Below are 27,987 nucleotides of genomic sequence, written 5' to 3'. Positions count from 1 at the left end.
AGGAAAAAGTTCTGATTTGTTTTACTCCAGGCAGTATTTAATGTGCCCAATGAACCTACCACTGCATGAGATATTCTACTACAACTCCTCACGAACCATCAAACAGCGCCTGAATGCAGCACCAAGGTCAGCATTACAGATGGCATTAAGTAACCCACACTACTACTTACAGGTACAATATTTGAGAAAAAAAAGTCAAAAGATGAATTGTGACAGTTCTTCATTACTTCATTGCTAATCAAAAGTGATCATGATTGTGCCTTGAAAGGAATTTGGAATGACTGAAAATACTTATTTCAAAATTTATAGATTTTTAAAACATTTAATGTTTGAGGCGGATTTTGATACAGACAAAGTTTAGTATTATCTTTGTTTCAGTATTATTTAAAAGCCTTTGAACTGGTAATGTCTAACTTTGGTTGCTAAAACTTAAGTATAGCTGGTATACATGTTGTTCTATCTTGAATTTCTTGTACACAGATGACAGGAATCTTTCATCCACATGTTTGGTCTCTACAAGTATATTTACATGTAAATCACACCTACAAAAATGTATGAGCCAAACCATTTTGCAAATTTTGAGTGTTCAGGCATGCAATTTTAGTACCAACTTACAGGTTAAAGCACTAGAACTAATTTGCAAGTTAGTTCTAGTGCTTTAACCTGTAATTCTTTAACTTGATAGGCACATTGCTTCAGGCATGTTTGTTCTGCACATGGAAACACTTGTTTATCCCCCCGCCAAAGGCGAAGGGGATATTAGAAATGCTCTCCGTCTGTCCGTCCGCAACGATCTTTGTCCGGAGCATAACTCCAAAAGTACTGGAGGGATTTTCCTCAAACTTCATACACTGATAGAACACATTGGGAGGAAGTGCATTGTGCAAGAACAATAACTCTACCTTGCCTATTTTTTGAGTTATCCCCCTTTACCATATTTTCTTTAAAAAAAATGTCCTGAGCATAACTCCAAAAGTACTGGAGGGATTTTCTTCAAACTTCATACACTGATAGAACACATTGGAAGGAAGTGCAGTGTGCAAGAACAATAACTCTACCTTGCCTATTTTTTTAGTTATTCCCCTTTATCATATTTTCTTAAAAACATTTGTCCGGAGCATAACTCCAAAAGTACTGGAGGGATTTTCTTCAAACTTCATACACTGATAGAACACATTGGGAGGAAGTGCAGTGTGCAAGAACAATAACTCTGCCTTGCCTATTTTTTTAGTTATCCCCCTTTATCATATTTTCTTAAAAAAATTTGTCCGGAACATAACTCCAAAAGTACTAGAGGGATTTTCTTCAAACTTCATACACTGATAGAACACATTGGGAGGAAGTGCAGTGTGCAAGAACAATAAATCTACCTTGCCTATTTTTTGAGTTATCCCCCTTTATCATATTTTCTTAAAACATTTTGTCCGGAGCATAACCCCAAAAGTACTAGAGGGATTTTCTTCAAACTTCATACACTGATAGAACACATTGGGAGGAAGTGCAGTGTGCAAGAACAGTACTCTACCTTGCCATTTTTAGCTCATCTGATTTTTTGAAAAAAAATGATGAGTTATTGTCATCACTTGAGCGGTTGTCGGCGTCGGCGTCGGCGTCGGTGTCGGCGTCTGCGTCGGCGTTGCCTGGTTAAGTTTTATGTTTAGGTCAGCTTTTCTCCTAAACTATCAAAGCTATTGCTTTGAAACTTGGAATACTTGTTCACCATCATAAGCTGACCCTGTATAGCAAGAAACATAACTCCATCTTGCTTTTTGCAAGATTTATGGCCCCTTTTGTACTTAGAAAATATCAGATTTCTTGGTTAAGTTTTATGTTTAGGTCAACTTTTCTCCTAAACTATCAAAGCTTTTGCTTTTAAACTTGGAATACTTGTTCACCATCATAAGCAGACCTGTACATCAAGAAACATAACTCCATCTTGCTTTTTGCAAGAATTATTGCCCTTTTGGACTTAGAAAATCAGTTTTCTTGGTTAAGTTTTATGTTTAGGTCAGCTTTTATCCTAAACTATCAAAGCTATTCCTTTAAAACTTGCAACACTTGTTCACCATCATAAGCTGACCCTGTACAGCAAGAAACATAACTCCATCCTGCTTTTTGCAAGATTTATGGCCCCTTTTGGACTTAGAAAATATCAGATTTCTTGGTTAAGTTTTATGTTTAGGTCAACTTTTTCTCTTAAACTATCAAAGCTAATGCTTTAAAACTTGCAACTCTTGTTCACATCATAAGCTGACCCTGTACAGCAAGCAACATAACTCCATCTGCTTTTTGCAATAATTATTGCCCCTTTTGGACTTAGAAAATCATTTTCTTGGTTGAATATTATGTTTAAGTCAACTTTTCTCATAAACTATCAAAGCTATTGCTTTAAAACTTGCAACAGTTTTTCACCATCATAAGTGGACCTGTACAGCAAGAACATAACTCTATCCTGCTTTTTGCAATGAGTTATGCCCTTTTAGACTTAGAAAATCATGGGTAGGACAATATTTCTATATACAAAAAAAAATCAGAATGAGCGTCAGCACCCGCAAGGCTGCTCTTTTTTGTGAGTTATCCTTTTCTTTATCATTATTTTCTTAAAAAATATTGTCAGGAGCATAACTCCAAAAGTACGGTGGATTTTCTTCAATCTTCATACCTGATTTTTGAAACACATTGGGAGGAAAGTGCAAATGTGCAAGAACAATAACTCTACCTTGCCTATTTTTTGAGTTATTCTCCTTTATCATATTTTCTTAAAAAAAATTTGTCCAGAGCATAACTCCAAAAGTACTGGAGGGATTTCTTCATGCATAGAGGGATTTTGATATATCTTGGCACAAATGTTTACCACCACGAGGCGGAGTGTCATGCGCACGAACCAGTTCCCTAGGTCTAAGGTCAAGGTCACACTTAGAGGTCAAAGGATACAAGAATGAAAACCTTGTCCGGAGCATTTCTTCTTCATGCATAGAGGGATTTTGTTATAACTTGGCACAAATGTTCACCACCACGAGACGGAGTGTCATGCGCAAGATCCAGGTCACTAGGTCTAAGGTCAAGGTCACACTTAGAGGCCAAAGGTCAGATATAAGAATGACTTTGTCCGAAGCATTTCTTCTTCATGCATGGAGGGATTTTGATGTAACTTGGCACAATTATACACCATCATGAGACGAAGTGTCATGCGCAGTTCCCTTCTTTAGAATTACTTCCCTTTGTTGTTACTTCAAATAGCTTTTATTGTAAGTTTTTCATTACTAGTCGTAGGGAAAATTCGAGGCCACTCTTCTGTAGTACAACATGCATGCTATATCCAATTTTGAGGTGTATTTTGACCAATCTCGACCTGATGAAGATTTTTGTGTGGACTTGCAATTTTTTTTTTTTTTTTTTTTTTTAAGATTAACTTCCCTTAGTTGTTCCTATAAATAAATTATATTGTAACATTTTTATAATTGACTGTAGGGAAAAAACAAGACCACTTTTCTGTGGTACAACATAGATGTTACTCTCCACCTCACTACTGACTTATTCTTTCTTCCACATCTTTAAAACTCCTGATGCGGACCACAACTAAATGGTTCTTCAAAGCTTTCCCCAAAATTAATACTTTCAGACACTAACTTGCCAGGAACTTTAGCCTTCAATTATAATATGCCCGGCGGGGGGATTAGCCATGTGTAACATGGCTCTTGTTTGACTTAGGTATTCTTTCAGTTAGCTGTATTTGTGACAAGACTAGTCAAGTTTTGCTGTCCGTCAACAGTAACATTCACTGCCTACAATGCTTGTTGTATGAAAGGTTGAAAGGAAAAAGATGATATAAATGTTATGAAATTAGTTAAACATGAACATATGAAGTGCCTGCTGTCAGGAATATTAGTTTTAATGTACTGTAAAAGTACATATTTTTGCAGGATCAGAATTAAATCAATTCAATATTTTGAGTAGGTGTAATATTTGTGATATTGTAAAATGGTATCCTTCTTGAATCTGAATTATACTAATGGCGAATAGTTACGTGAGGATTAATTTCAGCTTGATGAAGGGCCTTGCGACATAGCAAAAATTAATACCTTGTGAAAATTTCTGCTTTTACAGTAAATAAAGTAAGAAATGGAATAACCAGTATTTGATAAACAGTATTCCTAAATACTTTACCAGATATGTGTAATCAAATTGAGCTTGCACATTTGAATGGTGGGGTGGGGTGGGGGAGGAGGAGGTCAGGAAGTGATGGGGGATGAACTATAAATGAAGATATCCAAAGACACTTTAATTAAATGGGCCTTTGATACAGGACCTGTATTTTCAAGAACCATTTTCTGGCCTGAGTTAAGTGTCATGGAAGCATTCCACATTCAGTTTGTGCAAATATTTCTGTAGGTTTTCACTTCAGATATCTTCAGTGTTAGATACAGTTTTAGCTCAGGTGTTTGAAGTAATAGGTAAAGCTTTTTTATTCACCTATTTATGGGCCTCCGTTTCTGGTTTTAGTGTAGTTTTTGTAAGCTGGTATCTCAAGAACCATTGAAGGGAATTGATGACGGGAATGGATTGAAATTTCACACAATCACTATGATGAAGTGCCATGCTGTGTACATGTTCCATTATACTCTTTCGTTATTGTTACAAATCAAGATTGCAATTCTTGGTTACGTTTCTGTATGTAAGTTATTGTCTCAGTACTAGGCAAAGAGAATGGATTGAAACCTGACACACTTGTTCTCTATGATGATTTGATATACTATGCCCCTTCGACTTCGATATTTATTCACTTAACTCTCTAGTGAGAAGGCAGTTGATTAGTTTAATAATACTCTGTGTAAATAAAGATACTTTAATTTTTCACACCAACTTTAAAGGAGTCAGAATCTTTATCACATAGATATTTTAATTTCAGTGCGAATGTTGCAGCACAGATTCCGGACAGATCAAGTGCACTATGCCAGATACATGTATTATATATAAACTACACCTGGAATGTGGGCAGCTAATTAATCTATATGACTGGATGCAGGTAACAGTATATTTTCTGTGTCTTGTGTAAACAATGAAAACTTTAATCTTACTAACATTCTTTGTAATCAGTATTTGAAAACAAGTACAAACATAATTATGCCCTCCTTCAAAGAAGGAGGGTTATATTGTTTTGAAGACGTCAGTCAGTTGGTAGGTCTGTCGGTCGGTATATAGACCAGTCTGTTTCCGGATGATAATTCAAGAAGGCTTGGGCCTAGGATCATGAAATTGATAGGGAAGTTGGTCATCACAAGCAGATGACCCCTATTGATTTTGAGTTCAGTAGGTCAAAGGTCGAAGTCAGAGTGACCAGGAACAGTTAAACCATTTCCAGATGATAACTTGTGAACGATTGGTCCTAGGATCACGAAACTTAGTAGGGAGGTTGATCATGATCAGTAGATGACCCCTATTGAACAGTTAAACGCTTTCCAGGTGATAGCTCAATTACGCTTTGGCCTAGGATCCTGAAAGTTAATAGGGAGGTTGATCATGACCAGCAGATGACCCTTATTGATTTTGAGGTCAGTAGGCAAAAGGTCAGGGTCACAGTGACCTAGAACAGTTAAACCCTTTCTGGAAGATAATTTGAGAAAGCTTTAGCATAGGATCACAAAACTTAATAGGGAGGTAGATCATGACCAGCAGATGACCCCTATTGATTTTGAGGTCAGTAGGTCAGAATTCAAGGTCACATTGGCCAGGAATACGGTTTCTGGGCAAAAACTTGAGAACTCTTGGGCCAAAGGTCATAAAAGATGATAGAGAGGTTTACCATGACAGCAGATGACCCCTATTGATTTTTAGGTCAGTAGGTCAGAGGTCAATGTTACAGTGACTCGGAACATTTAAACTGTTTCCAGAAAATTTCTTGAGAATGCTTTGGCCTGGGATCATGAAACTTGATAGGGAGGTTAGTGATGACCAGTAGATGACCCCTATAGATTTTGAGGTCAGTAGGCCAGAGGTCAAGGTCACACTGACCCGTAACTGTTAAACCCTTTTCGGAACCTTTTACCTTGAGAACGCTTGGGGTTGAGATCAGGAAACTTAATAGGGAGGTTGATCATGACCAGCAGATGACCCCTGTTGATTTTAAGGTCGATAGGTCAAAGGTCAAGGTCACATTGAACCAGAACAGTAGAACTTTCGTTTACAGTGACAGTTTATGTGTTCGACAAGCCCTTGTTGCATTTGTTATTTTTTTCAGGTTAAGCAGACTTAGACATGGCTAGTCGGTTTATGTAGGGACTTGTGATAAAACTTGAAATTCTGTTACAGGTCCAGTACTTCATGCAGTCTGCATTTCTGGTTTAATTTAGTTATATGATAATTTCTGTGGCATATATACCCAACAAAAAAAATGATCATTTTTGAAATAGGAAATGATTTGTAATTGCAACATGGAGGAGTTAAGTTTCAAACCTAGAGATCTCTGGATGGGAGCAGAAAGTGGTTAAGATCTGGATAAGTTGTAGATCGGTTTGAATTTATCCATTTTCTTGACCAAAAAACAGAATTTAGGATGCAAAATTTCCTATTACTATTATCATTATTTATAAATAGAAATAGAAATGTAGGTTATGTAATAGTTTTAGTTGAAGGTAAAACAAAATAGGAACCATGCAAACGGAATAGCAGCATGTAAAAAGTACATTCTTAAGTTTAAATTTATGACAAGGAATGTTGATGAACATTAGCCTGAGAGATAGTGAGTCTTGTTTACGATGGATCTGAGTAAAACAGATCTTATGGGGTAAAAGAGATGTGTTTTAAGACAAGCATTGCTTCATATTTCAGGCCTATCTAACTGTGGTACAGCCAGAAGATGAAGACATTGATTCCAATGAACAGTCTCAACAATTACAGTATCCTTTGACTGCTTGCAAGTTTTGCTTCTAATACTCCCGACTTTAAAGTCTTGGTTCCATATTTATCAACATGTAAAGCCAAAAAATGAAGAACAGAAATACTTGATGTACTGTAACTTTATTTACAAATTTATACTATTGAAAGGTTTCTTTTAGATGTCTGCTGTCTTCGAATGCATAGATAGGCAGGCTGATTGTTCAAATCAGCTAAAGTTCAAAAATAAGGAAAGTATAATGGTTTGTATTACACACTTTGCTGGAACTTGTGACGTTGTTAATCTATATATTATACATGGAGATTTTTGTCTTGACTTCACTGAAGTCACTGGTTCTTAACCTGCTCATTTACAGTAGTAGATAAAAGCCTACATATATGGACTCTGGCAGCATTGTTTCTTCCTCTTAAATTAAGGGATACAGAATAACAACATAAAGCAGCTGTAGGTCTTTTCTCTTGTTCCATACATTGTCCAAGTAGATTTAGGGCTGTTTCCCTGTGTCCAAGATTTGGTTCCTGGTCAATGGTCCTGATAAGGTTGGAGAGTGCTTTTTTTGTATCGTCATGTCTCCCAAGATAGCTATAAGTCTTATATTGTAGGAAGTATAGGTAAGGGAGAGAATCCACCACTGCACAGTCCATCCATTCGCCATCTTCACCTCTGAAAGCAAGATCCGTTTTTGTAGATCTGAACAGCTCATACTTCAGTTCAGTTGGAATGCAGTTAATTTCACATGGCAGAAATCGGAGGCAGAAGGCTATAGCATGCAGTAGAGCATCTTCATAGTGCTTGTCAGATATTGCATTGAATCCTGTCCTATAAGGTTGACGGATGAAAATATGGCAACGACAAATAGGCTCAACATTGTTTTGGTCATAGCTTTCTTCAATATCTCTGAGAATAAGTTCAGTTCCTTGAGAATCTCCAGTGCAGTAAAACATGGATGCAAGCTTCAGTTTACTTGATGAAACATCTGTGTTCAGACCCATGAAGATACAGGTGAAGGCTAGTGCTGATATTCTGTTATACTGTTCAATGGATCGGGATGCCAGGACAGATCCCAATGTTGCATAGAACCATGGTACAAGAAGGCGGCAAGCTATTTTGTCAATTCCCAGGCATTGATTGAGATGGATTAGCTTGAAAAGATACTTCATCAATGTTCCTATAGCAATTTCATAACTACTGTTTCTAACTCGTGTAAGAAAACCCCATATGGAAAAATGAACCGACTCAGCAGTTTCATGTAATAAGTTTCCTGATACAATGTCACTTATTTTGCCTTCACTTAAATCATTCAACTTCAGCTGAAGCCTTGCACCAAGATCGTCACACCGAATCTCTAGTAACGCTCTTCCTTCACTGTTTATTATATACTGTATTATTTCAAGAATATGAGGTTTTGACTGGTAAGCAGTATGTCCTGCCATCAAATTGTTTCCTGGTATGATAAAATGCGGACAATTTCTATTCAAAATATAGTTGTACAGGACTAATAAACAAGATGATAGACAAACAAGTAAGTTATTTTCTCGCCAGAAGTTGGATTGTGTAGTCGAAGTTAATTGTAACATGGCTGTTTTACACATGAAACTTGAAATGGTGTCTTCATAGTGCGGCTTGATGAAAATTTTTAATATCATCTTCATTAAGATGTAACAACGAATCTGAGTGATGTTGAAATCGAACATTAGACATCTTTCAGCTAAAGATGTTGATATTCTCCATTCAAGTTCCTCATTTTCACTGCCCTTGCTGCCAGTACCAACAACAAAACATCCAGTATTGCTACAATATCTCTTCATATCATCTGAAGGCCACTGACCTACACCTCGCCTGTCTAACCATTGTTTAGCTTGTAGAGGCCATGACTTACAGGGTAAAGCACTAACATAGTCAGCATCTTCAACCCCAGGTTGTCCATGTTTTGTATATGCCGGACCATGTTGTGCTCCTCCCTTTAAAATATCAGTAGTTACAGAAGATATTATACTATTCCTTAATAGTATTCTTCCTGTCCAGTCCCTGAATTGATGTTCGTTGGTTGCATCATTGTACGGAAGCGGAGCGTCTTTCCTCAGATATCGTAGAAAACAGTAGCCTGGTGATACAGTCTCATCCTCGATCATTAAGAAGTTCGTTACACGAGGCTTCCAGTCTCTCAATTCCTGTATCACATTAAAGTCATTAAAACACAAAAGTTGGTCAAAGTCGGAATGAAGGCCATGTGTAGTTGTGCCTTCAGACTTACTACCAAAAAAGTATGTTGAACTATTCACATCCTGTAGTTGTAGTGATCTTGTATGCATAGATTCCATTAGCAGGCATGTTCTTCTCTTCTTCAACACAGTTCTCTCATCCACTCCTATATCAGCAAGAACCTCTGACAGTCTTACTGACACAGTGCGTACATAATCTGGTGCTTGAAACATTCTGAAAATAAAGTAGCCTACATAATTACTCTGTAATATGCCTGTCCCATTGTTGTTTATAAAATTTTGTATGATATTTCAGCAGATACATTTTACATTGCCTATATTTCTTACCAGTGAAACTAGAGCTATAACTAAAGGGGATTAATACCCTCCACCTTCTTTGAAAATGTTATACTATTTATAAATAATACTCACTTTTCTTTGGAATACTACATTTTATGCCCCCGGCATCTACTGATGCGGGAGGTATATAGTGATTGTCCTGTTCGTCCGTCCGTACAAGGTTAACCAAATGGGACCGTTCCGTCTAGCATCAATACCCCTTACTAGAATAAATTGATACTAATGCAGATGTAACCTGTGACCATTCCTCATCTTCAGACATCACCTGACCTCAGTTTGACCTTGACCTCATTTTGGACTTGGGTGCAAGATCTATCGACAAGGATGCCACCGGGGGCATCAAGCATTTATTGAATGCAGCTCCTTGTTAACCTTTCATTAGGCCTAAAAAATTGCTTGTTTCTGGTATCCTGACCTACCCTAAAAATTTGCTGCTTCTCTAAATGTTTTTAAGGGGTTGGAAAAACGGCCTTGGCGTTTTTTGGGAAAATTTTGTATTTATTCAAGAAAGAGTTATGGTTCTTGTGCTTTTCAGTTTATGTTGTTTTCTTCTACCATTGTATCAAGTTGCTGGGAATTCTGTTGTAATTAGGGATGGGAACGAATATTCGAAAATCGGTCGAATATTCGAATATGAAAATCAAATTCGAATATTCGTAAATTATTGTATTTTTTTTTCAAAATAAGTTTCTTTGATTTTGGGCAATATGAACCAGACATACAGAATAAAACCATGTCATGTTAGTTTATCACGTATCAAAAGATGTCCAATTAACAAGAAAACAGCAATGCATAATTGGCAGGGGCCATCGTTACTTATTAACAGTTTGCAACAGGCGTCAATGTGTCAGATGCATGTCAAAAGATGTCCAATTAACAAGAAAATTGCAATGCATAATTACATGGGGTCATCGCTACGGATTAACAGTTTGTATTAGGCGTAAATGTGATATCTTTTTATCTTTTGTTCATTTTTATTGATGCCTGTTTTATGTAACAAGTTGTAAATTTTTTTTTTCGAAAACACTACCAAACTTGTAGATATTGTCGATCTTTTCACAATATTTTCTACGACGTTTCAGACCATCCGCAGAATCGGTTTTCATCCGCAATCGGCCGTATTCGAATTAAATTTTGAAGTAGTTAATAATAAAATCAAGAAAAACGTATGATTGATGCACAAGTTCATTTTGAAGGAGGTTTAAATCTGCCTTACTTGCATTTTACACGACGATTTTTACACGCCGATTGAAATTTTTCAAAATGGCGGCGGTGATACAACAGCGCGTCACGTGTTTAAATGGGACGACCTGCTATTTTTAGATAAAATTGCGACGGTCTAAATTATAATCGTTTTGATTTTTTGTATCATTTTGAAGCTAAAACACTGAATTAGTTAAACATGTTCATGATTATACTGACAGACTGACAGAATCGTGAAAAAAAAACGCTAGGATCGGCGGGTTTCGCTATGTAGGATCGGGTTACCCGAAACAAACATTTTTTTGGCCTTATTTACGATGATCCACGCTTTAAACAAATGAATACGTTGTGTATATGCCAATCACTTAATAAGAATTTAAAGCTTCCATTAAAACTAACCGAATATTCGAATATATTCGAATATGGCAAACCGAATATTCGAATATCGATTTCAATATTCGTTCCCATCCCTAGTTGTAATTCTCACTTAATTTTTACTGTGTAAAGTCGGATTAAACTCCCTTCAGGAAAGTCAAAATTATTGCTTTAAATGTCAAGAACTGAAGAAAAAAAATACAAAAAGATAGATGACTTGTCAGTATTCAAGGCAGAGTTACAGTGTTGTGCCCTTCAGTAATTTACTGAAGTGTACAGTTACAATTTCAGAGTGATGATTTGTCACATTTTCTTAGTTCAATTGCCTGCTCATGATGAAACAATGCACGGAGGGGCACCTATGGTCTTCCTCTACCATTAAAGCTTGAAAGTCGCCATGTGACCTATTATTGTGCCAGTGCCTTGTTAAAGCCAACAACAATACAAATAGTTCAGTTATGCATGTCAAATTTTATAGGTCCAATAGATACATTCAAGTCCAAAAGGAATAATTTTGACAAAATAAAAAAAATTACATGGTGAAGTGCAAAATTGAATTATGGACCTAGATTTATATAATGTTTCAGTCCAGTGAATGCATACATTAAAATACTAAAGGAAATTGGAATTTTTAGTGTCAAAACAAGTCTGAGTTAACTGTATGAGCTAATGATTGTTACAACCATAATGCGATATCTCAGCAGAGATGTTGAAAGAAAACAATTGTGCCACATGAAAAATGGAGTTTGAAACTTGATTTGTAAACATACATAATGATATGAGGTAAAGTTTCAATCAAGTCCATAGAGGTTAAGAAAAAATGAAAGAAATGTCCAGTTTGGGGACATTTTCCTAATGAAAAAGGGAAATAGTTTTAACAAACCAAACTTGGACTATCACTTACAACAGGAAATACCAGTATGATAAAATGTAATTTAAGGTGGTACCACATTTTGGATTTTAGCCCGCCCGCCCGCTTAGCTAGTAGGTAGAGCGTTGGTCTACGGATCGTGGGGTCGTGAGTTTGATTCTCAGGCGGGGCGTATGTTCTCTGTGACTATTTGATAAATGACAATGTGTCTGAAATCATTAGTCCTCCACCTCTGATTCATGTGAGGAAATTGACAGTTACTTGTGGAGAACAGGTTTGTATTGGTACAGAATCCAGGAACACTGGTTAGGTTAACTGCCCACTGTTACATGACTGAAATACTGTTGAAAAACGGTGTTAAACCTAAAACAAACAAACATTTTGAATTTCCAGTGAATGACAAATTAAAAAAGAAATTCAGTTGATAACAACAAAAAGAACCATTCATGTATGCCTTGAGAAGGAGTTTTTGATGCCCTCATTACTTACAAGGAACTAAAACAATAGAAATTATTATGTGACTTCAGTGAGCTCAACAAATAATTTCTAGCACAACTATAACAATAAAAGAACTGACTGTTCCTTACAGTTGTTTTCTCTATCAATTAATGGTGTAAGATTATTCCTATTGCTTCTGTCAACTGACACTAACTTAGAAGCCATTGATTCATAATATTTGAATCCCTTATTTCACATAAATAAATCGAGGAATAATCAAATGATCACATACACAATGTATCGGTAATAAAATTTCAATACCAGTATAGTGGACGCAACTTAACCCCAATGGTTGACCTTTGTATTATAATACATAATGTAGCCTGGCTCCCTGGCTGCATGGTTATTTTTTATATTACTTCTGGAAACATTTTATTAGAAACTTTTAAGCCTCTAAAATAGCACAGTTTTATCGGATGGCTGAACCTGTTTGGAGCCAAGGGCAATAAATAATGTCAAATGTAGAAACAACTGTCTGGAGTTACTTCCCTCTAAATGAACAAAACTTATATATGTAAATAAGAACAAACATAGGGACGGGAGCCAGTCTATACATAATGAGGCACAACCTATTATTGAAAAGGAGCGTAGGTAAAACGCTTCATCCCTTTTCATTCATAAATTTAAAACTGACGAACATTTATCCTGATACAGATTTACTGCATACCTTATTTCTACAATGAAATAATCAATATGAATAATCAGCTTAAGGTTAACCATCCCTACTATACTGTGTATTACAAAAATGCTAAAATATCTCATCCATAACCATTTGCCCAAGTAGTTTGAGATGTTATAATCTTCATATTAAAACATTTTAAAAAGTGTGTACAGGTAACATTTTAAGATTTAAAAATAAAGTTTTGAATTTTATGAAAATAACTACCTTTGATTTGGTTAAAAAACAGTCTGCAAACTGTACCATTTCCTCTCAAGAATTAAAATTTTATGTAGTATTGATCTTTGTTTACTATACTGATTAAAATATTCTCTTCCTTTCCATTTTAACAGGGAGAAAACTCCAACATAATCAGTTGTTTTCAGTCAGTTTGAGTAAGTTACCTTTATGTTCTATTTTTAATACAAATTAGAATTTTTTGTGTTTTTTCAGCTACAGCACATATTTAGCAGAAGACTTATGATTTGTTTGAGGAATGAGGTTACTAAGAATAGATTTTAGCTCACCTGAGCCAAAGGCTCATGGTGAGCTTTTGTGACCGCTCAATGTCCATAGTGGGTAGTGCGTCCGTCAACAATTTCTTAAAAAATCTTATTCTTGAAAACCACTGGGCAGAATTACACCAAACTTCATAGGAATGATCCTTGGGTGGCTCCCTTTCAAAATTATTCAAAGAATTGAATTCCATGAAGAACTCTGGTTGCCATGGCAACCGAAAGGAAAAACTTTAAAAATCTTCTTGAAAACCACAGGGCCTAGGGCTTTGATATCTGGTGTGTAGCATTATCTAGTGGTCCTCTTCCAAAATTGTTCAAATTATCCCCCTAGGGTCAAATATGGTCCCGCCCCAGGGGTCACATGGATATAGACTTATATAGGGAAAACTTTGAAAATTTTCTTGTACAAAACCACCTGTCCTAGGGTTTTGATATTTGGTATGTAGCATCACCTAGTGGTCCTCTATCAAGATTGGTCAAATTATCCTCCTAGGATCAAATATGGCCCTGCCCCTGGCGTCACATGGTTTATATAGACTTATATAGGGAAAACTTTGAAAATCTTCTTGTACAAAACCACATGGCCTAGGGCTTTGATATTTGGTATGTTACATTATCTAGTGGTCCTCTACCAAGATTGTTCAAATTATCCCCCTAGGGTCAAATATGGCCCTGCCCCGGGGGTCCCAAGTTGTATGATGTCACTTAACTGTGACCTTGATTACTGACCTACTTTCTTGTTAGCTCACCTGAGCAATGCTCAGGTGAGTTTTTCTGATCGCTCGATGTCCGGCGTCCGTCGCCCGGCGTCTGTCGTCCGTCGTCTGTCAACATTTAGCTTGTGTATGCGATAGAGGCTGTATTTTTCAATTAATCTTCATGAATATTGGTCAGAATGATAACCTTGATGAAATCTAGGCCGAGTTCGAAAATGGGTCATCTCGGGTCAAAAACTAGGTCACTAGGTCAAATCAAAGAAAAACCTTGTGTATGCGATAGAGGCGGTATTTTTCAATTAATCTTCATGAATATTGGTCAGAATGATAACCTTGATGAAAACTAGGCCGATTTCAAAAATGGGTCATCTCGGGTCAAAAACTAGGTCACTAGGTCAAATCAAAGAAAAACCTTGTGTATGCGATAGAGGCTGTATTTTTCAATTGATCTTCATGAATTTTGGTCAGAATGATTGCCTTGATGAAATCTAGACCGAGTTCAAAAATGGGTCATCTCGGGTCAAAAACTATGTCACTAGGTCAAATCAAAGAAAAACCTTGTGTATGCGAGAGGCGGTATTTTTCAATTGATCTTCATGAATTTTGGTCAGAATGATTACCTTGATGAAATCTAGGCCGAGTTCGAAAATGGGTCATCTGGGTTTAAAAACTAGGTCACTAGGTCATATCACGTAAAAACCTTGTGTATGCGATAGAGGCTGTATTTTTCAATTGATCTTCATGAATTTTGGTCAGAATGATACCCTTGATGAAATTTAGACCAAGTTCGAAAATGGGTCATCTGGGGTCAAAAACTAGGTCACTAGGTCAAATCAAAGAAAAACCTTGTGTATGCAATAGAGGCAGTATTTTTCAACTGATCTTCATGAAATTTAGCCAGAATGATTACCTTGATAAAATCTAGGCCGAGTTCGAAAATGGGTCATCTGGGGTCAAAAACTAGGTCACTAGTTCAAATCGAAGAAAAACATTGTGTATGCAATAGAGGATGTATTTTTCAATTGATCTTCATGAAATTCGGTCAGAGTGATTGCGTTGATGAAATCTAGGTCGATTTTGAATATGGGTTATCTGAGATCAAAAACTAGGTCACTAGGTCAAATTAAAGAAAAATCTTGTGTATGCGATAGAGACTGTTTTTTTTCAATTGATTTTTTATGATTTGGTCAGGTTGATTGCCTTAATGAAATCTAGGTCGAATTTGAATATGGGTCATCTGAGGTCAAAAACTAGGTCACTTGGTCAAATCAAAGAAAAAACTTCTGTATGTGATAGAGGCTGTATTTTTCAGTTGATCTTCATGAATTTTGGTCGGAATGATTGCCTTGATAAAATCTAGGTTGAGTTTGAACATGGGTCATCTAGGGTCAAAAACTAGGTCATATCTAAGAAAATGCTTTTTTTATCGCAAGAGACCAATTTTTTGGTCCAATCTTAATGAAAATTGGTCAGAATATTTGTTTCCATGAAATCACTAGGTCAAACATGTTTTACACTGTTACGGAGTGTTTCTTAGGTGAGCGGCCTAGGGCCATCTTGGCCCTCTTGTTTTTTAAGATACAGCCTTAAAATTTACATACACAGTTTTGCACACAAATCATAAAACTGAATTTCATTGACCATGAATGTGACCTACTGACTTTCTTAATATTTTATCATCATTTTGACATTTGAAACATGTAGCTCATATTACTCAGGTAAGCGATCCAGGGTCATCCTGAACCTCTTGTTTGAAAATCTAAATCAGATCATCGCCTCAAGATAATTGAAACAGTAAATGAAAAGATGATTTAGCGGAGTTTGGTTTAAACTTGTAAACTACAAAGTCTGAGTCACTGTTCAGCCAAGGTAATGAAGCCAAAACAGAGGCTAAAAAGGTCAGTTTATTAAACACTTCCTGTCTGGTTGTCAGGAAGTCCTTAAATTTCCTGTCTGGGAAAGTCAGGACTTAAAGAAAGGTAGACAAGAAAAGACAGGAATTTGAATACAGGACTTAAAAGGAAAGAGTCAGGACCTATCAAAAATATGTATTCCTGCAGGGTCCTGGGGCCATTAAGGTTGATGACTTAAATCGCTTATCCCTCATCGAGGTGGGTTTCGAGTTTGGTACCTTGTCAACATTCTTGAGGCCATATTTCCTACTTGACCTTCATAAAACATTGTCAGAATGTTGGTCTCAATGAATTTTAGGTCAAATTTGGAACAAGATTATCTAGGTCAAAAAGTAGGTCACTAAGTTAAATCATAAAAGGACATTGTAAACACTTAAAAGGCGACCTTTTCAAACTGATCCTCATGAGACTTGATCGGAATGTTTGTCTGTTTTAAATCTTATGATATATATGTAACCGGGTCACTTTGGTAAACATTAGGTCATTAGGTCAAATCATAGAAAAACTTGAATAGTTTAAAGGCCACTGTTTCAACTTTATGATCATATATCTTTGTCAGAATATTGTCTGAATGAATTCTAGGTCAAGTTTAAAAGTGGGGTACCTAAGATGAAACTGAGTCACTAGATTAGATCTTTGAAGAACTTGATTAATGATCTTCCTCATTTACATAAAACATGAGAAAAAAAACAAACAAAAAAACATTGTCTATCAAATCTAGGCCAAAGTAGATACTTGGTTATCTGGGGTAAGAAATGGGACACGTGAGCGATACAGGGCCAACAGGGCCCTCTTGTTTAATTTGATATTTTTTTTCCCTATCCTGGGTTCCAAACCAAGAGAGCATTAATTTAACATCAAATCATACTTTGCCTAGGGAATGGTCTAAATATAAGACCTTTGTATATTTGTCAAAGATGCATTAACAACTGTTTGTATATGCAGGGTCACTCAAAATGAAAGACCCTGGTATATGTAACTTCGCCTATCTTGGTTCGCACAATTAAGATAAAGTGGAATTCAGAAGCTGTACACAGTTGGGTTTCAGTTAGATTGTTTAAAAATTCTGATTTCTTTTTCTGCTTAATATTTACCCTGCTAAATTTCTATAATGAACTTGTACATCTTCCAATTTGGACCATTAACTGTTAAAAGTGGTGCTTATCAAAAATATACAAGCTGAACAGCGAACAGTGCAGATCATGATCAAACTGGGTGGATGTGCAGGCTGATCATGATCTACACTGGTTGCGAAGGCATAATCAAACGTGTCCAGCATGGTACGGGTTAATAGAGGTTTAACTTTCCTTGTGAAGAATTTACTCTCAAATATTTCCTTAACAAGCATACCAGAGCACGATTTATTCAAGCGGTATCTCAGTTACAGTTCCTAGGATTTGTTAAACCAACAAAACGGAAAACAGATCACGTAGCCAGACTTACATGGGGAGGTTGCTGAGTGATACAGGAAAGCTAGCAGCAAAGATACAACAGAAAGATGTTGATTGCGGTGAAAGAATGGTGCTAAACATACACAATATTATATCGGACTGATGATAATTACCATGGACACGGACATGCACAATTTGAAGTAATAGCATATTAAATGTTTAAATGGAAGATATCAGTTGATTGGAGACGCTAAAATTCACATTTGATTATGCTTGAATGTGTTAAGATTCTGGCTTGGAAACAATACACTGCTGAAACTTACTATGTATTGCATGTGCATGCTCTGTTTCATCAAAATCTGGTTATTAAAGAAGATCAGAAACTTTCACATTGTAAAGTATGTCTATATTTCATTCAAGCTATTCAATTAATATTGCCAAATTTTGAAAATCTATTGGAAAATTGGTAAAAGAGGGTTTGGCTTGCATTATATTTCTTAATCATGCATAGATTTTTGTTGTACATTATACATTGATATGAAATGCCCTTGTTATGAATTTGATATACTAACTGGAAGAATCTAAAAAAAAACACGTGAATGAAAATATTTGACATAGTCGGTATATTTCAATAAATGAATGAAAGCAATACCATTTTTCTTATTTATTCTGACCTTTACATTGAAATTGATTTTCACATTTCATTGATGGTTCATTCCGTACAAATAGTTCATGATAGCTATAGGTAGTTCATGATAGTCACAGGTAGTTCATGATAGTTCATACATGTTGAGGTGACAAGCTAATGTAGCTTTTGTTAAGTTAAAGAAGCTAACTAGGTATACATACACGGTAACACAGCAGTGTATTTTCACATCCTGAACAAAAAGTAGGTAAGTAAAAATCTATAACTGCCCTGTCCCCCTGTCATTCCTTTATAAATCTAGGCCAAGTTTGTAACTAGGTCATCTTGGTTTTTATATCTAGGTCACTGGATTGAATCTTGAAAAACCCATGATAACATAGTTCTTAGATGTTTGTTTGTTTGTTATAAATTTTGTTATCTATAATAAAAAACTAAATCTCTAGGCAAAAAGTGAAATTTAATGAAAAACATGAAACATAGTATCTAATAAGTCTAGATTACAGTGAAGCTGGACACCCTTTAAGGTTAGTCTATGTTATAAAAATACAGTTGAATCTCTCTAATCGAACATGCTCGGACCAGGAAAAAAGTTCAGATTAGAGGGGTTTTCGGATTACAAAGGTTTCTATTTCTAAATCTGTGAGGAATGTACAGGAAAAACAAATTAATATGGGCCTATTGCATTTTAGTACTTATAGTACATACATGTATTCTTACAAGTTTATGTTCAAAAAAACTACATCAACATGCAATTTTCACACTGCTAGTTGCATGCATCTACAAACTACAACTAAAACCAGTGTTGAGGGCCTATTGTTATTGACAGCATTATAAAGATTAATAATAGTTAAAATTGTAAACAGTCTCAAAAATGTCAAAGGTGAGCAAGATTTACATCAGCAACATTGTCTACGGTTTGGACTAGATCATAATGTAATTAGATAATACAAATCTCAAGTTTGTTCGGTTTTCTGAGTTGAGGGGTTTCGGATTACAAGGGTATTTTATAATAGAGAATGAGTAAGAAAAATCGGGACAAAATAATTTGTTCAGTTTGGAGAGGTTTTAGGATTAGAGGAGTTTGGATTAGGGAGGCTCCGCTGTAGTAGAACAGCTTTGTATGGATTTTTAGCTCACCTGAGCACAAAGTGCTCCAGGTGAGCTTTTGTGATCACCCTGTGTCCGTCTTCAACAATTTGACTGTAGACACTCTAGAGGTCACAATTTTAGCCCAATCGTAATTAAACTTGGTCAGAATCTCTCCCTCAGTAAATCTTGGAGGAGTTCATTTTTGGGTCATCAGGGGTCAAAAACTAGGTCAAATCAAAGGAAAAGCTTGTTAACACTCTAGAGGTCACAATTTGGCCCAGTCTTAATGAATCTTGGTCAGAATGTGGCCTTCAATAAAATCTTGGACGAGTTTGATATTGGGGCATCTTGGGTCTAAAACTAGGTCACCAGGTCAAATCAAAGGAAAAACTTGTTAACACGCTTGAGGTCACAATTTTGACCATATATCATTGAAACTTCTTCAGATTATTAATCTTGATGATCTTTAGGTCGAGTTTAAATCTGGGTCAGGTGTGTTAAAAAACTAGGTCAAATAAAAGGTCAAATAAAAGGGGTCAGAATGTTAATCATGATGATCTACAGGCAAAGTTCAAATCTGGGTCAGGTGAGATAAAAAAAACTAGGTCACCAGGTCAAATCAGAGGAAAAGCTTGTTAACACTAGAGGCAACATTAATGGCAATACCTCTATGAAACTTGGTCAGAATGTTTATCTTTATGATCTGTAGACTAAGATCAAATCTAGGTCAAAAACTAGGTCACCAAGTCAAAAAATCAAAGGAAAAAGTTGTTAACACTCTAGAGGCTACATTTATGACTTAATGAATCTGGGTCATAACGGATCAAAAACTAGGTCACCAGGTCATTTCTAAGGAAAAGCTTAACACTCTAGAGGTCACAAATTTGGCCCAATCTTAATGAAACATGGTCAGAATGTTACCCGCAATAAAATGTTGGACAAGTTTGATAATGGGGCATCTTGGGTCTAAAACTAGGTCACCAGGTCAAATCAAAGGAAAAGCTTGTTAACACACTTGAGGTCATAATTTTGACAGTATTTTCATAAAACTTAGACAGAATGTTAATCTTGATCCTCTAGGGTAGGTTTGAATCTGGGTCATCTGGGGTCAAAAGCTATGTAACCAGGTGAAATCAAAGGAAAAGCTTGTAAACACTTTAGAGGCCACATTTATAACCATGTATCAATGAAACTTTTTAATCCCCCGCCACAGTTGGTGGGGGGTTATAGGAATGGTCTCTGTCCGTAACACTTTCATGTCCACTCCATATCTCCTAAACCCCTTGAAGGATTTTCATGAAACTTTGGTCAAATGATCACCTCATCAAGACAATGTGCAGAACCCATGAGTCAGCCTTGTTGGCTCAAGGTCACAACTTAATGTCAAAGGTTTGAGTCTTCCATTTTGTGTCCGCTCTATATCTCCTAAACCCCTTGAAGGAATTTTATAAAACTTTGGTCAAATGGTCACCTCATCAAGACAAAGTGCAGAACCAATGAGTCGGCTATGCCGGGTCAAGGTCACAACTGAAGGTCAAAGGTTTGAGCCTTCCATTTTGTGTCCGTTCTATATCTCCTAAACCCCTTGAAAGATTTTCATCAAACTTTGGTCAAATGATCACCTCATTCAGGCAATGTGCAGAACTTATGAGTAAGCCATGCCAGCTCAAGGTCAAGGTCGAAACTCGAGGTCAAAGGTTTTAGCCTTCCATTTCGTGTCCGCTGTGTATATCCTAAACCCCTTGAAGGAATAAAACTTTGGTCAAATGATCACCACATCGAAACGATGTGCAGAACATATGAGTCAGCCATGCTGGCTCAAGGTCAAAGGTTTGAGCCTTCCATTTCATGTCAACTGTATCTCCTAAACCGCTTGAAGGATTTTCATGAAACTTTGGTCAAATGATCACCTCATCAAGGCAATGTGCAGAACTTGTGAGTTAGCCATGCAGGTTCAAAGTCAAGGTCACAACTAAAGGTCAAAGGGTTGAGCCTTCCATTTTGTGTCTGCTCTGTATATCCTAATTCCCTTGAAGGATTCATATGAAACTTGGGTCAAATGATCACCTTATCAAGGCAATGTGCAGAACTTGTGAGTTAGCCATGCCGACTCAAGGTCAAAGTCACAACTTGGGGTCAAAGGTTTGAACCTTCCATTTTGTATCCAGTGGTATCTCCTAAGCCCCTTGAAGGATTTTCGTGAAACTTGGGTCAAATGATCACTTCATCAAGAACTCATTAGCCATGCAGGTTCAAGGTCAAGGTCACAGCTCGAGATCAAAGGTTTTAGCAATCCATTTTGTGTCTGCTTTCCTTAACCCCTTGAAGGAATTATATAAAACTTGGGTCAAATGATCACCTCATCAAAACATTGTGCAGAACTTATGAGTCAGCCTTGTTGACTCGAGGTCAAAGTCACAACTTTGGATCAAAGGTTTGAACCCTCCATTTTGTATCCAGTGGTATCTCCTAAGCCCCTTGAAGGATTTTCATGAACTTGGGTCAAATGATCACTTCATCAAGAACTCATTAGTCAGCCATGTCAACTCAAGGTCAAAGGTTTGAGCTCTGTATCTCCTAAACCCCTTGAAGGATTTTCATGAAACTTTGGTTAAATGATCACCTCATCAAGACGTTGTGCAGAATTCATGAGTCAGCCATGTCAGTTCAAGGTCAAGGTCACAGCTAAAGGTCAAAGGTTTGCCCTTTCACTATCCATAGCAGTGGCGGGGGATTTAGCTGTCTTTCAGACTGTTTTGTTCAGATTATTAATCTTGATGATCATTAAGTCCAATTTAAATCTGGGTCAAATCGGGTAAAAAAAACCTAGGTCACCAGGTCAGATCAAAGGAAAAGCTTGCGAACACTCTAGAGGCCACATTTATGGCAGTATATCTATGAAACTTGGTCTGAATATTAATCTTGATGAGTTGTAGGCTAAGATCAAATCTGGGTCAAAAACAGGCCATCAGGTCAAAAACCAAAGGTGAGGAGCTAGTGATTTAAAGTCAACGACCTTAACCATTCGACCACGGAGGCCCCTGATCCACAGACACTTTGGGTTCAGACCCCCATGCAACCCGCTCTCCGCCGCCCCTGGTTAAGTTTAGCCAATTTTTTATCTCTTGAAACAAATATTCGCACTGAAGAGGCTGTCTGTCGCATTTAAAGGTCACGCTAAGATGTCAAAGATTTAGACCCCGACCGTTACGCTACCAGTCGCACAAGGATTTTAACATTATTTGGCACAAGTGATCCAAAAACTAGATAACGTGTCACGAGCAAGACGCAAACGTAAACTATAATGTCAGAGACCAAAGATCGCACATGTATACGAATAACAAGCCACGAAATGTCCAGAGGCGGAGAATTTGGAGACCAAAAGATATTATAAATACACAAAACGTCGACATCCGAGGGGAAGTCTTTACTGTTCCCATTCTTAAATGCATATAAGGAGGTAAAATTTTTTTACTGAAAGTTATTTTGTACTTTATGACATTTGCTCTCGTTATAATATACGGAATCCTGTTTCCTCCATCGACTTTTCGTATAGACAGATACGCGAAAAATTGAAATCAAGCATCTAATTTCAACTTTTGTGCTATAAATTTACCGCGAAAAGTCTAAATCTTGAAGTTTTTGATCCGACAATTGTGCAAACGTCAACTTTTCGACCTGGAATCAAGCGCGAAAAGTAGAAATTTTAAAAGAGAGCTAATTTCAACTTCTCGTGCTAAGATATTTCCTCGAAAAGTTGAAATATCGAAGTTTGTAACACGACAATAATTATTGTCGTGATAATGTAAACTTATCGACTGAATTTGTAGTGCGAAAAGTATAAATTCTTAACTTCTACTTTTCGTGCCAGTTCTTTGGCTGATAATTTCGCGATATTATCACTTAAATTTCGACTTTTCGTTCTAGGGTTAGGGTTATTTAGTTAGCCCTAGAACGAAAAGTCAAAATTTAAGCGAAAATATCGGCCAAAGTCTTGGTCGAAAAGTTAAAGATAGGCCACTTAATTTCAACATTTCGCGCTAGATTATGGGTCGACAAGTTTGCATGACAATTCTCGGGTCAAAAACTTCAATATTTCTACTTTTCGTGGGACATCTTTGCACGAGAAGTTGAAGTTAAGGCTTTTAAATTTCTACTTTCTGCGCTTGATTCTAGATCGAGAATTTGACTTTTGCACGACAATTGTCGTGTTAAAAACTTAAAGTTTTCGACTTTTCACGGTAAATTTTTAGCGCGAAAAGTTGAAATAAGATGCTTAATTTCAAGTTTTCGCGTATCTGTCTGCTGGTCGAAAAGTCGATGGCGGAAACAGGATTCCATAATGATAGAATGTCCCGTCACTAGTGTTGCAGTGGAAGTCGCAAACAACTCTGAAATATTGGGTTGAATCCTTTGTTCATGTAGGCGGATTTACAAGGTGTTTCGAGCATGATTTGGCTGCGTTCAATAATCTAAACAAGAAACCACCCTTAACCATATTGTCTTTTTAATAAATACACTGATATCTCGTATTACTAGTATCAAAACGACACACAAAACACAAATATATTGAGCAAACTTTAGACCTCTTTTTTCATAAAATCTTGAATTCAGGCAAATACATGTAACAATCAAAGATCATTTTCACTAAATTAGTTCTAGATAGTCGTGTTTCAAATCTTCAAAATGTTCTTTCAGGGGTGTTTCACTACTCTGTGACGAACTTCTTATAGGTCCGTCACTAGTTTCAGTACTTCCCATGCTTTGCGGACTGCGAGGCGGGGGCTCCGGTCTAGGACTGATGTCAGCGTAAACGGGGTCCATCATTTCGTTGTGAGATAAATGAGCTCTTGAATCCTGTCTATATGCCTTGTGAACAAAATATAACTCGTCCTTGTTTTTCTTCAGTTTTCTAGATGATTTTCGCCAAGCCACGAAAAACACTACGCTGAACGTTAACAGGACTATCATTATGCCGAATAATACAAATGTCAAATCATTTGGTTTAAAGTTATTTTTGTAAGAATTCATATTTTGTTTACCAGGAGTTTTTTCATTATCTGTAGATATTGTAGTTGAAATATTTCCGTTGTTGCTATGGTAACTTGGCGTTTGGGTTTGCACTTGGTTTTCTTGAGTTTTAGTTTGACGGGCGTCATCTTGAGATAACTTGGTTGCAGCTGAGGTAAATACAGTTTTGGTTGCCATGGAAACGGATTTCTTTGTTGAAACATTTTCTGTTGTTAATTGTGTTGTAGAAGGCGGCCTTTTTGTAGCAACGTGAGTGCTGTGTGGTGATGACGGCGACGGAAATATTCTTGTTGTTTGTTCATTTTTCACGTGTGTACTTGTTAACACGGGTTTGGAAGAGGTTACTACTGGCAACGGTACCATTTTTGTAGATGCTGTAGTTAAAAACAATAAAACATGTAAAAGACACATATATATTACCAGACGAGGACTTAAATTATTAAAAATAAAATGATCAAAGAAAAAAAAAGTATCTTGCTAAAGAAACTACTAAAACTACCTTTTTTGCTTATCCAAACGTTTTCAAAATGTTAGACTAACACCGAAAGGCACTAGGTGCCATATTTACTCCAATACTGGAAAATAATTATTAATGAATTACCTTGAAACCCACCGCTGGACTGACACTGGCACTGAAAACACCCTTTTTGGTCAAACTTTCTTTGACAGGACACCGGACACTGCATCCAGTTGTCATGTTCGCAGCCGCTGTAGAATCCAGTTTGACCTGCGAGTACAAAAGGGCCAAGGTAACATGTTGGACTAAGTACCAATACAATATTGTGTAAAATGACGGATTGGATTTACATAAAGGGACGCTCTTTTCTCTTTAGCCGAATGCAATTGATACTTGTGAATTTAAAAGGTCTATATTTTACAAGAAATATAAATACAGTCAAACTTGTCTATAAAGACCACACTTTTTTTTGGTGGGGGTACATGTACGGGATTTGAACCCATTATCGTTTCGCTGAATCAGGGACAGTCCGGACCATTGGACAACCTGAACAGTATGTCTCATCACCATTTTGCTGTATCCCTAATTATGTCAAATTACATCCAGGTTATACAAAAATATCCCTGTCCATGGCCTTTAAGCGCGCCTACGATTTGCTACCTCCTTTATCGGTCTACAGTCAAACACGCCAGTATGTCTCTGAAATTTCTTTTTGTTAAAGTGTTTATTTTATTTAAACAGTCTGGTGTCAAATTCACGAGTCTATTAGTAATATTATGCACAACGACTTTCTTTGCACATTGTCATCAAAACTTAACTAAAAGCGTACACACGTTTACTTTAATTTAGTTCACACACTAAGCTTTCAACAACAATATCAGTTTAACGCATTATTTACCTCACTGATGTCGATGATTTCGATAGAAAAAAAACTCTGAAATATATAGGTAATTTATAAGTCCAAGATCTGCCATATGGTCATTCTGAAAACCCGTTTTTAGTAGCATTATAATTGTTTGGTGCTACTAGTTTACTGAAAAACGGAATTCATGATAATGCCACAAAAATGTGCAATACCTGCATTTATTGGCTGCATATGAATAGGCAACCCGTTTTCTGGCATTACTAGACTGCTACCGGTGTTGCACTTCGGGTCGCAAATAAAACATCCGGTTTCTGGCTGTTTCTTCAGACAGACGCTCTGACAGGGTTCTAGTGGGCACTTCATGTGCATCATATTCATGTTCATGTTGGCAAGGTCGATGGCATTGCCGCTCACTGAAAGACAAAATGCTTGTTAAGCTAGATAAAATACGTATAAGTACATTATAAATTGGGCTTCAGTAATTGTGTACGTATGCAAATAAAATGCCGAAGTTTTAGCCACCGTTTAGACACATATGTAACGAACAAAATGAGAATTTATAAAAACCACGCATGATAGTAGGGGTAGGGGTATCATAGTATGAGTCACCGTACGACCGGCTGGCCATGCAGTCACGTGGCTATGCGGTCAGCAAAAAGATATGTAGCAAGTGCGAAGTACCTCCAGAATTATTTTGAAAATAATCCAAAGGAACTTCATATTCATGACCGCCATGAAATGAGCCGTGCCATGCGAAAACTAACACAGTGCATTTGCGACCAGCATGGATTAAGACTCTTCGCTTTCAACGCCTATTGTAATTAGAGAAACCGTTAGCGAACAGCATGGATCCTGACCAGACTGCGCAAATGCACTATGTTGGTTTTCTCATGGCGCAACTCAAATAATAATTAATGGTTAGCAAGCTTTTTTTCCAGAATTGGTCTAAGCTCTGTGCTTAACCAAATTATGTACACTGAAAAAAAAAGCTAGTTCATTGAAGTCTATGGTGCACATTATTTCCGCTCTTTAAACTAATCTCTTGTCGCTTGCCATTGCAGGGTAGCTGCATTACATACATGCTAGTAACATAGTTATCAACAAATATCCTATTCTAGTTTAGTCTTATAAAAGCTTAATGTAAAGTCGTTAGAATTCTAACTTGCATAGTAGTAGCTAAAACTGTATTTTAAAAACTATTTAGAAATGTCTTAAGCTTGCCACAGAAAAAAATGTACCTTGAGCCTGTGCGAAAGTCCTCTGCAATGTAACGAGAAAGCTTAAACACCACAAAATCAACATGTCAATATTTTTATCTGAGAAGTGTTGCAAAATAAAACTAAAGTATATTAAATATATTTCCGGGAGTAACATCACTTTCAAAAACCGACATTTTGCCAAATTGTCACATCTCGACTTGAACCAGAGTACTAAAATATCCGGGAGGTTGTTATATTATTTTTGTTATTTATCTCTACTTTTATTGTCCCTCAAACACCAACAACAGGCGCTTTTTTCTAAAAATTTAGTATTCGTCCAGTCGACCTTTGCGGCTTGTGATAAACTTACCCGTTATCGATGACCTGTTAGAAAGTACTGATACACCAGAGATACGAGTGCTTTTGTCTCAGTGTAACAGATAAAAGAACAATGTTAGGGCCTACTGACAATAAAAGTTTGATAAAGACGGAAACACCGCATGGTGTTTGGTCCATATCACTCACAGTGTGCTTTTGAATGTTAAAATTTGGATGATATTAGAAGAAAGGTGACTCAGCACACTTCGAACGATATTAAATGCTGGTTGTTTTAAAAGTGCTTGAACCACCTAATAACTATTTGTAGTTAGCTTATTTAAAACGAAATAGCATTGTCGATGTCTGTTTTAGACCTAACGTAAAAAGAATGAAAAAAAATAGCCGTCCTTGTTAAAAAATAAGTTCTACAGAATATTTGAACCAAACGGCATTCTCTAGGCTACCGAAAGCCAAACTGGAATTCAGTATATACAGGTCTACCTCTCTGCTTTTGGTGCATAAGACTAAAGAGGAACTTGTGAAAGAAATAGCCATGTAAGAAAAAATGTAATGTTTTCCAATGGCAGTGAATTATGAATAATATACAATAATAATTGATATGAACAAACATTCCACGAAAACTGGCTTTTGTTAGTTACAATCATAGTTTTATAATCAAATTTAATCACGCCATTAAACACAGCAAGAACTGTATTTCATTTGCGTTTTAAACTTCAGTGAATTTTTCAGGATATCAGTTCTTGATCTATATAGTTGTCGAAT

General features: G+C 36.6%; 2 protein-coding genes across 2 annotated transcripts in view; one reads left to right on the top strand and one right to left on the bottom strand.

Annotated features, from left to right (window-relative positions):
• LOC123551158 (origin recognition complex subunit 3-like) overlaps window positions 1-18,248 on the top strand; it is a 106,871-nt gene extending 88,623 nt beyond the window's left edge. The window contains exons 17-20 of the mRNA XM_045339880.2: window positions 31-172; window positions 4,910-5,026; window positions 6,829-6,896; window positions 17,562-18,248. Of these exons, the coding sequence (XP_045195815.2) occupies window positions 31-172; window positions 4,910-5,026; window positions 6,829-6,896; window positions 17,562-17,667 (433 nt within the window). The 3' untranslated portion in view covers window positions 17,668-18,248. The remainder of the gene's footprint in view (window positions 1-30; window positions 173-4,909; window positions 5,027-6,828; window positions 6,897-17,561) is intronic.
• Window positions 18,249-23,738: 5,490 nt separating this feature from the next.
• LOC123553265 (uncharacterized) lies at window positions 23,739-27,760 on the bottom strand. Its single transcript, XM_045343006.2, has 4 exons — window positions 26,926-27,760; window positions 25,900-26,100; window positions 24,967-25,092; window positions 23,739-24,739 (listed from the first exon to the last, which is right to left on the bottom strand). The coding sequence occupies exons 1-4, from the start codon at window positions 27,059-27,061 to the stop codon at window positions 23,982-23,984; spliced, it is 1,221 nt and encodes a 406-aa protein (XP_045198941.2). The 5' UTR covers window positions 27,062-27,760; the 3' UTR covers window positions 23,739-23,981.
• Window positions 27,761-27,987: the final 227 nt, after the last annotated feature.

The sequence above is a fragment of the Mercenaria mercenaria genome, chromosome 4, assembly GCF_021730395.1.
Source record: "Mercenaria mercenaria strain notata chromosome 4, MADL_Memer_1, whole genome shotgun sequence".
NCBI classification, from domain to species: domain Eukaryota; kingdom Metazoa; phylum Mollusca; class Bivalvia; order Venerida; family Veneridae; genus Mercenaria; species Mercenaria mercenaria.
This window is presented reverse-complemented; position numbering and strand designations above follow the sequence as displayed.